Here is a 14,197-nt window from a genome sequence, read left to right as displayed (position 1 = left end):
AGCTCAACTAAACTAATTTTGTTTTCCATGTGGCAAAATATTCCATGAGTCCCCCAGTAAAGCTAATTGTTGTTCATAGCTTTTTAGAGGTAAATACCTTTTACTTACAGTCTAAATGAACAGACAGACATGCAAGTTGGGGACATTCCAAAGGCACTGGTCCCAGCAGACACTGCTCAGGGGCTGGCCACTATGATTTGTGAAATGCAGAGCACATCATTATTATTTCCTCATTAAGATCAATAAAGAATTGGTTTAACTTTAATGGCTAAATGTTCCCAGGACCAAAACTGCAAATAGTGTTTTGATGATACTGTAACCGTCTTCTGTGCCACGCAGGACAACTATGGAAAACAAAATAAATCTCGAGCAACTAGGAATGATGACAACATTTCTAAAAGTAACTGATTTAGTATATCTACACCGATTCAATCCTCTGTGCCAGACCCCATGACACATTTTGAGGAATAAAAAATGAATGAATGAATAGGATGGGATTTAATTTTCGTATTTCACATTTTGTTTACAAAACATAGGTGATTTCCTTTGCGAACAGTAATTCGTCACGGTTGTTAAAGGGATTCACGTGATTCTCCCCGTGCTCATACTGTGTAGAGTTGGGCTATTTTTAGCAACCCAGTGTATAAGAATGTGAGTTTCCACTTCAGAGCCTGTTGTTACCAAATAGAATAGGTGCTGGTTGTTAGCTGGTACATGGAGACTGAGAGCCAGACAACCTAACGGCAGAGCAACCGAGGCGCACACAAATTGTATTCTTGAATAATTCAGCATGCAGCCTGACTGTGGACTGATCGAGTATAGGGGTGGGGTCACAGCTGTGCTTGATTGATGGGTTGTTTGTATTGTTGCGGTCACACCAATCGCTTGGTTAGGGTTATCTCAAACTAGACTAGAGCAGTGGTTACTGGTTCCCAAAGTGGGGTCCTTGAGGGAGTTCCAGGGGGTCCCCAGCTAAATGATAGTTTGTAACCTATGGGTCTGTATTCTACTCTGTGGGCTGTATTTTGCGTGTCTTAAGTACCAGGTCTTATTCCCTAACTTGAGTAAACTAAAGACCTGGAGGCGTGATCAATGCCATTTGGCTATTCTGAGTGGCCAAAGAGCATTGATCACGCCTCCAGGTCTTTAGTTTACTCAAGTTAGGGAATAAGACCTGGTACTTAAGACACGCAAAATACAGCCCTGAAACTCTTGAGAGTTAAATTAACATTGATTTTACAATATAAATTGGGGTCCCAGAGATAGAAATTACATTAAATGAGAGTCTGTGCTGTAGACTAATATGCCAAACTGGGGGTCCTTGAAATTAGACGGGTTGAGATTAATCACTGCTAGTCCTAGAGCCGTAACTATCTTCTCTTATGGGGGTCCCTGGCATATCTTTTCTAATGGGGGTCCGCGGGGTAATTGGTGTCATTTTGGGGGTCCTTGACATGAAAAGGTTTCACATGCTAGTTGAGACATGTGTTTGTGTGGTGAGCAAGATTCTGATTCTGTGTTACACTGTAGCACTCTGTCCATGAGAAACGCTCTGCTCAAGTGAGAGCGAATCTTGTCATATTTTAACCACATACTGTAATAGGACCTATTCACTTCATTGTGCGATGAATGGAGAAAATAGCCAAGCAGGCCCAACCTCACAACATATTGTATCATCATGATGCATTGTGAGCTTGTAAATCTGGTATTTGAAAAATGTGAAATTGTAAACATTACTGAGATTCTTTGCCTGTGACACACCCGGATATGGACGTCAAATCATTAATGTGGTCAAGTCATGTATTGTGTTTGTTATCTTAGTGTTTAGTTATGGGCGTGCTGTGTAGTTTTGAACCGTGTGTTGTTTCGTGATAGTCCGTCTGTGAGGTTTAAATGTATTCGTTCAAAAAGGACCTACACACAATGTTACTGGTACTGAAAGCAGAAGTTGGTCACATGCAGGTTTGTGCTGGTAGGCGTACAGGTCCCCTGGTTTAAAACGAACTAAAACAAGTCATTGAATAATCGATTAGTTGACAGAAAATGTATGTAATATAATTTTAGTAATTATCGGATTGTTCCTAACACGCACATTTTCACTTAATCAAAATGTGAATGCTCGTATTTGTTTCATATTATGAAATGTATTTGACTGCTAAACATTAAAGCAATAGAGCGCCGAAGTCTTGACGTCACTTGCTCATCCCCTGGTTCACAGAATGGAGAATAACATGGAGGTCATCTTGAAATCGTCTCATATAAGCATTGTGGTCCAAAAATAAACAAGCTGTCCCGGCGATATTATCAGGGAGGTGTGTCTGTATCGTTTACGACCGTCGAGTCACTCATTTGATACTTTGGCTACTTTGTGATAGTAATCATTGCTATAGAATGTTTTGTTCGTGTTTGAGACAGCAGTGGTCTCTCCCCTACAGGGGTCTCGATCTCCATTGGGTGTGTCATCATATAGGCAAAGAATTTCAGTAATGTTTACCATTTCAAAAATGTCAAATACCAGATCTACAAGCTCACAATGCATCACGATCATACAATAGGTTGGCTTGCTTGGCTATTTTCTCCATTCATCGCACAATGAAGTGAATATGTCTCATTACAGTATGTGGTTAGAATAAGACAAGATGCGCTCTCACTTGAGCAGAGCGTTTCTGCTACAACACAGAATCAGGGTAAAATGTCTTGTCACGGAAAAACCTCTCCCAAGACGCAGTCACGCTAGGACAGTGGTTCCCACTCTTTTTCATGTCAAGGACCCCCAAATTGACACTAATTAGCCCGCCCAGGAAAATTCTGGGAGGAAAAAACGGGCAAGCACCGCGGGGTAGTTGTCCTGTATTCGGAACAAAAGGACCAGACTGGCTGATTCTACTCACTCTTCGTCCTGCAGCCTCTCCTCGTCCTCCTGGTTCTGCACCTGGTTGCGTATGGGCGCCAGGCACTCCGTCTTGGTGTTGTAGTTGTGGAAGCAGACGTTGAGCTTCTCGTCAAACTCGTTGACCAGGTCCTCCATGGACTTGAAGCTCATCATCTCAGAGAAGTTCTCCAGCTCCGAGAAGTCCTCGCGGGTGATGGGAGCCAGCGGGACGACGGTGGTGATGGTGGTCAGGGCGGCGGGATGGCCGCCGAGGGACAGATTGTCAAGGTCGTCGTCGTCCGTCATCCGACAAGGCCGGTAGTCCTCGAACTCCTCGTCCAGGCAGACGAGAGGGGCTTCCATGATTTCCCCCGTCAGATTCTTATTGAGTGGGAGACCTGGAGTAGAGGCATTAGTTAAAGAAACGTATGTATAGTATATAGAGTTTGCAGTTGTCACACTACAAGTCTTATGACTCCGTACTGGATGGTCTCTCAAGGACAGTTCGAAAACCGCTTGTGTTACATGTGTCATTACCATCCCTTTCCATGAATTTGTCTCCGATGTGTTGGTCTTACCAATACTCGCCAGTTTACCAGCTCGCCACGATTGTGTGCATTTTGGTTTTACTTCACCTTCATTTATATTGCATTGAATTGAAAGAGAGAGAGAGGATAGTTGTTTAGAGTTAACACTAGAGAAAGTAGCAATGCTAAAAGTTTAAACGCCAAAGTACCGAAGCAATGTAATTCATTAGTAAACAATATCCTGAAATGGTATTCACATACTCAACTTTTTATCTAGCTGACCATTTCATTGCACAAAATAATTTGATCACTTTGGAAATGAACTGTACCATCTGTGAGTTTGACACACTACGCTGACGAAGACAGCATGACAGCATGACGATGAAGACATTGATGAAGAATATTCTCCGCGGCGACTTGGTAAACTGGCGAGTTCTCCTGTATCCATAGGCCTGTATACCTAAAAGCATGTATCTGGCATTCCCTAAATTATTCTATACCTCATCCGTCTCACTTGGGAGCAGGTGGACTGGCACCATGTTGTCTAGACAAAGTAGATGGAGCCACACGGCGCCATAAGGGGACCAGGTTCCCGAGGGAGCCCAAACCAGTTGGGCTCGCTGGGAAAGCACGGTTAATTAAGGTGTGCTGTTGGGATTTCAATGAAGAGGCCACTAAGATTTTGTGTCAAGAATGCTAGGCTAAAAACGGTATATAGTCAAATTTCTGACAGAAATCTATACCGGTGTAATAATAATCATAATAATGGTAAGACAACAACAGCAGTATACAGAGAACATTCCATTCCAATTCAGTGAGACTAAATTAAAGAGGAAAAGAGGACATTCTCGTTAATATGGCTGGGAGATGAACTATGCTAGTAATTTATATTAGCTCCAGTCCTTTGCAGTGTGCTTTAATTTCTTCTGGATTAGGCGCATGCTCATTTACAGGCGCAAATTATTTTTGAGGATCAAATGAGACATTAAAAGTGCTGGATCAGTCATCATTTGCCAAAGTATGTCATGTGTTACCAGGTAATATAGGGTCACAAAATCAAATGGTTACTTTCATGAACACGGATGGAGTGTTAATAAAAAAAAATCCTAGATAGCTTCTGTCTATAGAATTCACATACATTCCATAAAACGACACAAGGCAGCAAGCAAGCAGGCATGCTGCTGCTATAGGGCCTGGTGCTGCAGTCAGACTTTTGAAGGAAGTTGTGCTTGATTCCGACTCCTGACGCAGTGTAATTACAATAGTAGTGAGGCCTAGAATTCACCCGTAATGCTTTTTGCAGAGTGGAGGCCTATCTATGGTGTGTTGTGGGGCGAGGAGCACAGTGGAGTCCATTTAAAACAAGCTTGTGTAAGGCCGTTCCTCCCCATCACACTAACTCAGCAAAGTGCTACTGTACATCCTCTGAAGCCGGATATTATTTGACAGCACTCTGTCCATCATTGACTTCCTTCTCTCACCTCCACTCCCCATAGCTCTCCTCTGCCCTCAGAGACATGGCTATTGTAGCCAGTACTATATAGTCATCCATGTTGTATCTGCATCTCACCCAACGCTCGGCCTAATATCGTTAATTGCCTTGACAAGTAGGGTCAAGAACATTACTACATGCTCCATAAGTCCTCGCAGCAACGGCAACGAGTCACCCCACTGTCTCTATTATGTGTCTGACTGAAGGCCTCCATCAGAGAACATGACATTTTTTTTCTCACCAAACGTGATGAATGAAGACATGGAAATGAGAGCATAATTATTTAACCTCGTCACAGCCGGGGGTTGCTTTGCATTTGGCTCATCGTTCCTTGTAAAAAAATGTATTCCACCATTCAGCGGGGAACGGTCGTGAATTCAGTATGACCAGAGGAGCTCTTTTCTGCCTTCCCCACTAACCACAGGGCCTAGACGCCTAAAAGTAGGTTGTTGTTAGGTAGAAGTGGAAGAAGGTAGAAAAGTCGATTCTTACGAAAACAAGGCATGAAAACATGACAGCAGGCTGAGTGGGGGTGGACATTGTGTGTGTGTGTGTGTGTGTGTGTGTGTGTGTGTGTGTGTGTGTGTGTGTGTGTGTGTGACTGACTGACTGACTGACTTGGGGGTCTTCCCCCCCGTGAGTTTTTACTTTTGTGTCCCAGAAGGAAAAAAGAACCAATCACAGAAGATCAACAGAGGTCATTTAAAGCAATAGAATCAAAGCACTGTCCCCGTGTTACCTTGAGAGGACGACAGTCACAGTCAGATGTAAGTCAACAGCCGTTCGACTCTATATACTGTAGGCATACATACATTTGTATCCTTTTTCTTTTCTACAAATAATTCAGATTCGTATTTGTAAATGCCCAAGTATCCAGTATGGCCACATTGTGGTTCATACTAGGAATTAGGAAAGCAGATACAATTTTATGTCAGGATGGAATTGCTCAAACAACAATTTCCGTATGCGAGAAGATACAATTGTAGAACACCGTGATGTATAAAAACTGGATTTCTGCTCAGATGCAATTAGCTACAACCCTTGAGTATTAAATATCTGACGTATTTTTTTGTATTGCCAATTTGTCCACATAGATGCAAATAAAAATGGATCCCTCTTCAAAATGGGAATGTACGCTGCTGTGGCAGGAATGCAAAGTGTATGTCATCAGAGAGAGAGAGAGAGAGAGAGAGAGAGAGTGGGGGAGGGAAAGGAAGAAATGCAGGAGGACTGGGGTAGGAGAGATGGAGGAAACCATGGTTACGAGGCAGGGATGGAGGCAGATGATGCGAAACAACGGCTCAGGATGAGCAGGGGAGGGCAATGAGCAAACACGGATAGAGAGGGGATGAACACAATGATGGATGAAGAAGAAGGGCTTTCTGTTCGACGTACCTGCGGTATAGATTCCAGTCCGATGTTATGGCTTGGGGTTTACGGACAGCAGCAGCAGCAGCAGCAGCACCTTGCAGTCGAGGCAGATCTTCTTGCGCTAAGCCGCCCTCCACTTTGAAACCCACCGCTGAGCAGCAGTTGCGTTCATTCCAGTGAAAAGGGGAAAAGGCAGATCACTGATGATGATGATGATGAGAGAGATGGAGGACAGCTATACCGTAGTGTTGCGTGGTGGTGGACGGTGTTGGTCTGTGTTGTTCTGTATCCCTGTCCCTCCCCTAGCCTTGTTATCAGTCCTCTCACAGCTCGTTGTTTTCCAATCAATAGGCAGCCTGCCCAGCTCACAGAGAGCCTGCGCGTCACCACCCCTCCCATCTCTCTCTCTGGTCTCTTTGTCCACGCCTCCTCTCTCCTTCACACCCCCTCCTCTCTCTTCCACGTCTGAAGGCCCATTCACGCTCCTAAATCCCCTCAATATTCATGAGGGCAGAAAGGAGGGAGGTTAGGTTGGTTAAGGGGTTTATTGGTGGTGGGGGATTTCTGCCTGTGCCTATACTTAAGGATAATGACAACCTGCCTTGCGCATCCCCAAAATAAAAGGAAATTACATTATATATTGTAAAATTGGATTCCAAATCTGATTATAGCTTAAAGAAAAATAAACGCACATGGGCTTGACAAAACATTGATGTGGACTCCTCCTTTGCATTGCTGTCTGTGTCCTGACACCTCCCTGTGCCTAATCCCTAGCTTAATCTATGGTTGCACACACACACACACACACACACACACACACACACACACACACACACACACACACACACAGGCACACGCCCGCACGCGAAGCACAGACACACGCATGTTTACATATTACTAGCATATGCAAAAGAAAAACCTTCCAAATTAGTGAAAATAACAGATCTACTACAAGCTCACAACGGGTCATATTGGGGCTATTCTATTTACAAAGTACACAGTAAATAGGGTTTAAGTGATTAAAACCAATATCACAACGGAACACTAAATACACTTTTGTTACAGTATGTACAGTATAGTATATAATGAATAGTAAATAAGCAATGAAGTATAAATATAAATTAGTATGAGAAGAACAATATCCTGTACATGATACAAGTGCATGAAGATATAAATATATGCATATATATACACACCCACCCACACAAGCCATAACATGCTATAGTGTGTGTATGGCGTGAGCAAGCATGAGAGTTCAGATGGGTAGGAGGAAGGGGGGTGTTCACTGTGTCATTGAGGAGGGCCAGAGTTCAGCAGGGAAACGGCAAAGAAGCTGTTCCTGAGCCTATACTAGTGCGGGAACCAATAGTCCTATAGGGTGTAAAAACGTGTACGTCACCAAGAGGGGGGCGGCGTCTGAAAAGCTAGCGACGGCCTTCGTGTGGGCTTTAAACTCTAGCCCACATCACTCAGAATAGAGTGACGGTGGTATGTTTTTGTAAATATTGAGCTCGTTCTTCGCGACAACATATAGTGAACCAACACCAGGATGGATAGAAAGAACGTCGGGCCCAAATATACCTTACAAGGACAAGGAAAATGTGGTGAACAAACACGGCTGTGCTTAGATACTTTGTTGAACGTTATGTCTCTGCGCCCACGCGCCGTACAGCCGAGATCCAAGCTATTGTATACGTCTTTTTGTAAACTCGTCAATCTGGGTTCCTTGGTGCTGTCTCCATGCTGGAAAGCTGAAAATCTAATTCCGTTTTCTGGCTCATTCCCTCGACGTGACCTGCTGTGGCACTTATTTACTGAGCAAGTCTGCACCATTGTGAGGTCAGTTAAAAAACAAAACAACGTATAGAAGCACACCGGATAGTCGCTCAATGTAAACGAACCAGACAAGCCAACAAGTATACGCTCTATAGCGCCTCCCGGATGGAAGAAGGGCAAAGAGTCTGTGGTTTGGGTGAGAGGGGTCTTTCAGGATGCCTCTCGCCCTACGCAGACATCTCTGGTGCTGTAGATCCTCAATGGACGGGAGTTGAGTGCCAATGGTGTACTGGGCAGTCTTTACTACCCGTGGCAGGGCCTTCCGATCAGACACTGTGGAAGCTGTTGTACCACACTGAGATGCAGTTTGTCAAGATGCTCTCAATGGTGCAGCGGTCAAAGTTCACCAGAACCCGGGGAGAAAAGGTGAGCCTTCCTCAGTCTCCTTAGGAAGTAGAGACGCTGCTGCGCCTTCTTGAACAGGATCTGTGACGGTTGAGAGCCCACGAGAGGTCCTCAGATGAGGTGGACACCCGGTGGACACCCTGGTGATGATGGGGGGTGAGTGCCACGGGGCGGAAGTCATTCAGGCATGTTGCTGTGGAATGCTTTGGTACTGGCACGATGGCAGCTGTTTTGAGAAGGACCGGAATGTCTGCCTGAGACAGAGAGAGAGAGGTTGAATACATCACAGAAAACTCCTGCCATGCAGCTGCTCGGCGCATGCCCTCAACACACGACCAGGAATGCCGTCGGGGGGCCCGCAGCCTTCCGTTTCATTCACCCTACTCAGTGTGGTGTACAGAGTCTGAGCGGTCGGTCACCTGGTGGAACTCTTGGTTTTGATGGCGGTCTCCCTGTTGTCCCGGTCGAAGCGAGCGTAGAAGTGGTTCAGCTCGTCGGGAAGAGAGGAGCTTCTGGTAGAAGAGTTGTTGGGTTTGTATGCTGTGCGTGCAGCCCGTATGCCTTTCCACAATGCGCCGAGAGTCAGAGTTGTTGAAGTGCTCCTCTCTCCGCAGTTCAGAGGCATATTTGGCCCTCCAGATGCCCTTCTTCAAGTTAGCCCTGGCTGAGCTGTAGGCCTCCTCCGTGTCGTCAGCCCTAAAAGCAGTGTATCGTGCCTTTAGCAGTAGAAGGCGGACCTCCGCATTCATGTTGCAGGAGTTGCTGAGCCTATTGCACACATGTTTAACACCTCATGTTTAACTCTGAGAATGTACAAATGGAACCAAATAGACCCAAACGAGTTACAAATGGATTGAAGATAACACTGAAGGATTTTTCTGTATACCTATTGTGTCCTTGTAAGACATGTGAGGCCGATTCTACAAATTATGCCTTCAAAATCAGTAGTTCTCAAACCTTTTCGTGCCAGTGACCCCCAAAATATGATATGTATGTTTGGCCACGGACCGCAAACTGAAGATGTTTTGTGCCAGGGAGCGCCTCAGAAGAGATTTGTCTTAAAAATAAATATAGCAGATGTACAATTGTACATGTGTCTCCTGTTACAGGCCTAATGGTGTATTTTATTTTATGGTATTTTATGTTGTATATTATGTAATCTGCCTTGTAAGGATCAGCCGAACAACGTAGTTATCCACGAGTGCCGCGCTACGAGCTTGTAGGTCTGCTATTTTTGAAAAATCGTGAAAATGTATAGTGCAAATCTTTGAATATATATTCTTTCAAGTTTTTAACTCAAATCTTTGCTTCTGGGGGGGTCCCTGGACCAACATATTATCAGATGGGGGTCGGCGGCCAATTACATAATAATCTGTGGGGTCCTTGACATGGAAATATTTGAGAACGACTGACATAGAAACATAGGTTTTTCAGAAAACTGTCATGATTTGGAAGACATTTTGGTCAAAACGGGTCAAAATGGGTTATTCTCCTTCCTCAACACATGCAGGGAAAACAAGGTCTGCTCTGGTAGAGAGCTCCTGGCTCCCATCACTAAGGCAACCTCACTCACTCAGTTGAGCATTGAACCGATGCTATATGGTTGCCATGGTTATAATTGTGAGAGGGGCATTAATGCACAGGGCAATCCTCAGTGTTAATTTATACTTGTGCGAGTGTACAGAATGTAACCTAGTGGACCTGTGAGGGTCAAATTAGTTACATTTGTACAATCTCAGGGTTAAAGGACCACTTCACCACTTTTCAACCCATCTTTATAAAAATAGGTCCTCACTAATAATCATGATAAAATTAAAATGGCACAATTTATTTCTACTCGGTCTGTGTCTCATTGGAGTGCTGTGGGCACTTCAGACATCCGTCCACCGGTGACATCATCGTTAGGCAGATTTTTTTTTACTTTCTTTTTTACAAAAAAAATTAGATTTGTTTTACCGTGAGAACGATGGCTTCCATTTTAGCGTTGCAATTTTTCAGGACTAGAAAGACTGCAGTTTCTGTTACCTTGGATTCCCCATCGATGATGTCGCTGGTGGACGGGTTTCTGAACTGCCCACAGCCCTCCTATGAACACAGAGTAGAAAACATGGTGCCATTTTATCATGATTATTAGTGAGGACCTAGTATATGAAGATAGGTTGAAAAGTGGTCCTTTAAAAGAACACCTTTGTTTTTAAAGTAGTTAATATTGAAGGTGCCTATTTAATTCTAGCCTGGCTGGCTAATAAGCCAGACCGAAACAGCCGTGACGGCGGTGTGATTTGATTCTGGCTTATTAGTCAGGCTAATTTAATTCACCTGGCTCAACCTGAGACATGTTCCCTGTTGCAACTCCAGGAAACGGCCAGAAGATGGTGCTGGCAGCACTATTGTCTGTTGAGTTGACAGACTGGGGGTTTGTGTTGTCATGGTGAAGCAATGTACTTTATATGTGCAAACGCTTGAGAGACATAATTTAGTACGATTCTCAGAAGAAAATGTTAAATGTATAAGACTGCAGTCAGTGTGGAGGGAACAAAATGGGGACATTATAATAACGTGATGCCAGATGTAGTCCTATGATACATTTGACCATAGTTCATAGTCCTATGATAAATGAAATAACTATTTCATTCAACCACCAAACTTACTAACCATACACATTTTATCCATTCTGTACGGGAACCCCTGTTGGTGTTTTAAGCATTATGTTATACTTTAGCTATTGAAAAATAGCAGATCTAAAAGCTGCCGCGCTACGAGCTTATGGGTCTGCTATTTTTGAAAAATCGTGAAAATGTTGCGCAAATCTTTGAATATATATTCTTTCAGAACTCAGATCTCAAATCTTTGCTTCCGGGGGGTCACTAGAACAACATATTTTCAGATGGGGGTCGGTGGCCATTTAGCTACATATAGGCCTAATGTTTGGGGTCCTTGACAAGAAATATTGAGCACCACTGATATAGAAACTTGGGTAAAACTGTCATGACTGCTCAATATACTCCTTATAATTAATTGAACTAGTATCCAAACCTGCCCTCTACTGGCCATACTGTAGGTGCTTGACATACTCTTAGTAGTATTATGGAATGTACTGCGCAACTATGAACAGTTGCTAAATAATACTAATTTGACCGTGTTTGTTCTTTTAAGTTTGTGCTTTAACACAAAATGACACTTTAGTAGAGGTTTTGGCTGCGTAGTTACAGAACCTTGATGTAACTCTATACATATTGACTGACCATCCATCCATCCATCCATCTTCAACTGCTTATCTGTAGTCGGGTCGTGGGGGCAACAGCTCCACCAGAGTGCTCCAGACGTCCCTCTCCAGAGCAACATTAGCACTTGACTTCCTCCTGGGGGATCCCGAGACGTTCCAAGGCCCAGTGAGTCGATGTGTTTCCTCCAACTGTGCCTTGGTCTGCCCCGGAGTCTCCTCCCAGTGGGACGTGCCTCGAGGACCTCCCTATAGGGAAATGCCCGAGAGGCATCCTAACCAGACGCCCGAACCACCTGACGCCAGGGCTCCACCGGGCGCGTCCGCGCCAGCGTCGGGAATGTTCCCTTTTAATCAATGGAGGGTGGCTCCACTGCCCGCGTTGCGTTGCGCTGCGTTCGGTGACTAAAGAATTGCCCCGGTTCGGTTTTTTTGACGCACGCACGCGATGACAGCAACATAAAAGAATGTTGCTGACGCGCCGTTTTCAAAAGCCCGCGGTGGAGCACCTCTAGCGTGACGTTGACGTTGTCATGACGCGAGCAGGACGCGACGGAGAAGCAACGCGTCCGGTGGAGCCCTGGCGTAAGCTGGCTCCTTTCCAGGCGAAGGAGCAGCGGCTCTACTCAGAGTGTCTCTCGTGTGACTGAACGGGTCAAAGAAAGCTCATTTCGGCCTATAGCTACAGTATGTCGGCAACATATTGACAAGATATCATATATATAATAGTTCCTCTGCTGATTAGAAATTGGTATTCAAAAAGATCAAGTCTCCTCTCATTGCCCAGTGAAACAATAGTTTAAGGAACAGAAATGTTACTTCAATCAATGTACAAAATATGACAATTTTCAGCATATCTCTTTTAATTAAAAGTAAAATATGAATATAAAATATGATTACGTTTCATGTTTGTGGACAGAAAGATAAAATACATTAAAGAAAGGTCACAGCAGGCCTGGGTGTTTTAAGCATTATGCTATACTTTAGGTATATAAATAGATCTACAGCGCAAGTTTGAAAATATATTCTTTCAGAGCGAACTTTTTTTAACTCATATCTTTGCTTCTGGGGGGATCCCTGGAAGAAAATATTTTCAAATGGGGGTCCGCGAGCAAATGCAGATAATTCTGGGGGTACTTGACATGAAAAAGGTTGAGCACCACTTCAGAAAAAGCCTTTTTTTGTTTTGGAATCTGCCTCAGGTCTACAGTAAATGGGTTAAAGCTGTGATCCGTAACTTATTTCAATGAATAAAATGTAATTTGTATGTATTATGTTAATACAATATAATACATCTGCAGACGTCGCAAGTGGTTTCCCTACTCTTCCCTTGAGAAATGTAGACCCTGGTGTAGGGTATAGTAAGTAGCCTTGCCAAGCCATGAGGCAGGAGCCTATCTCCTGTTTCTGTAGCGTGAGGCAGCTTGACGTACAAGTACACCCCCTGGACACGACGCTAGCATGTCGCAGGGACTTACCCCCAATCCAACCCTTGATGCTGAGTGTCAAGCAGGGAGGCACTGGGTCCCATTTTTACAGTCTTTGGTATGACCCGGCCGGGGATTGAACCCCAACCTCCCAGTCTCAGGGCGGACACTCTAACCACAAGGCCACTGAGCTGGTGTAGGGTATAGGACCCCTGAACATTGGTAAACCGCAATAATTAATAATAAGCACAATCTCTCCTGCCAGACCAAGTAAAGTGGGCATGTCTTAGCCAACAGAAATCATGCTGGAGACCGGGGTTCAAATCCCAGCTAAGATATGAACGTTATGGATCCCAGCTTTGAATTTCGGTCGAAGCATCATTATATCAATGTAGATATCTTACTAAATACACGGGGAGTGGAGAGGAGGCACAGAAGGGCATTCAGATGTTAACAGTAAGAATAGTAGGGAATTGTCCTGTTACAGGCCAATGCAAGGCGAACACTTGACAAGATGTCAACAAAAAAGCAGGCTTTCTAAGAGTTTCTGGAGTGACCCCCACGAGACATGGTGTGCTGTGTGCGTTTAATTCCTCCAACAGAGGTCCAGTTGTTTGTATAATCTATGCACAAGGTGCACTGAGGCCGTTCACATTGGATCAAATCAACACAACATTGGTGTTAATGACATTTATGACAATTTGGCATTTACCTGTACAATAGTCTCATGACAATTGAAGTTTCCCATTAGTACAAGGATGGCAAACAAATAATCTAAACATCATACAAAGCAAGTATGAAACACACGGCGACAGCCTATACAAATCGTCACAAAACAAGCTCGTCAGTTGTCACACAAAAGTTGCAAAGCCAGGAAATGTACTAAGAACGATTGGGTGAGAGCTAGGATTTAGGTTTCAGTGTGTCACACGTTGTACATTATATTGTGCGGTCCTTGAAAAAAACGTATTTCACAGACATGTTTAAATCGTCGGACACGTTAAATCTAAGCAGTAGCATTGTAAACACCATTTTTGAATGGGTTTCTATAGAGCTCAAACGTGTTTGACCAGAAGAGAAACGAAACTAGTGCGATTGTTGGGG

At 44.1% G+C, this 14,197-nt stretch overlaps 1 protein-coding gene across 1 annotated transcript; it reads right to left on the bottom strand.

The window, feature by feature from the left end:
* Window positions 1-2,887: 2,887 nt before the first annotated feature.
* On the bottom strand, window positions 2,888-6,554 carry LOC308326635 (fasciculation and elongation protein zeta-1-like; the record flags this gene model as incomplete). The annotated part of the gene is made up of 2 exons (XM_080779603.1): window positions 6,287-6,554; window positions 2,888-3,270 (listed from the first exon to the last, which is right to left on the bottom strand). The coding sequence occupies exon 2, from the start codon at window positions 3,233-3,235 to the stop codon at window positions 2,888-2,890; it is 348 nt and encodes a 115-aa protein (XP_080635729.1). The 5' UTR covers window positions 3,236-3,270; window positions 6,287-6,554.
* Window positions 6,555-14,197: the final 7,643 nt, after the last annotated feature.

This window comes from Protomyctophum bolini (assembly GCF_963924005.1).
Source record: "Protomyctophum bolini genome assembly, chromosome: 13".
Classification (NCBI taxonomy): Eukaryota; Metazoa; Chordata; class Actinopteri; order Myctophiformes; family Myctophidae; genus Protomyctophum; species Protomyctophum bolini.
Note: the sequence above shows the minus strand (reverse complement) of the source record. Positions and strands in the feature narration are given on the sequence as shown.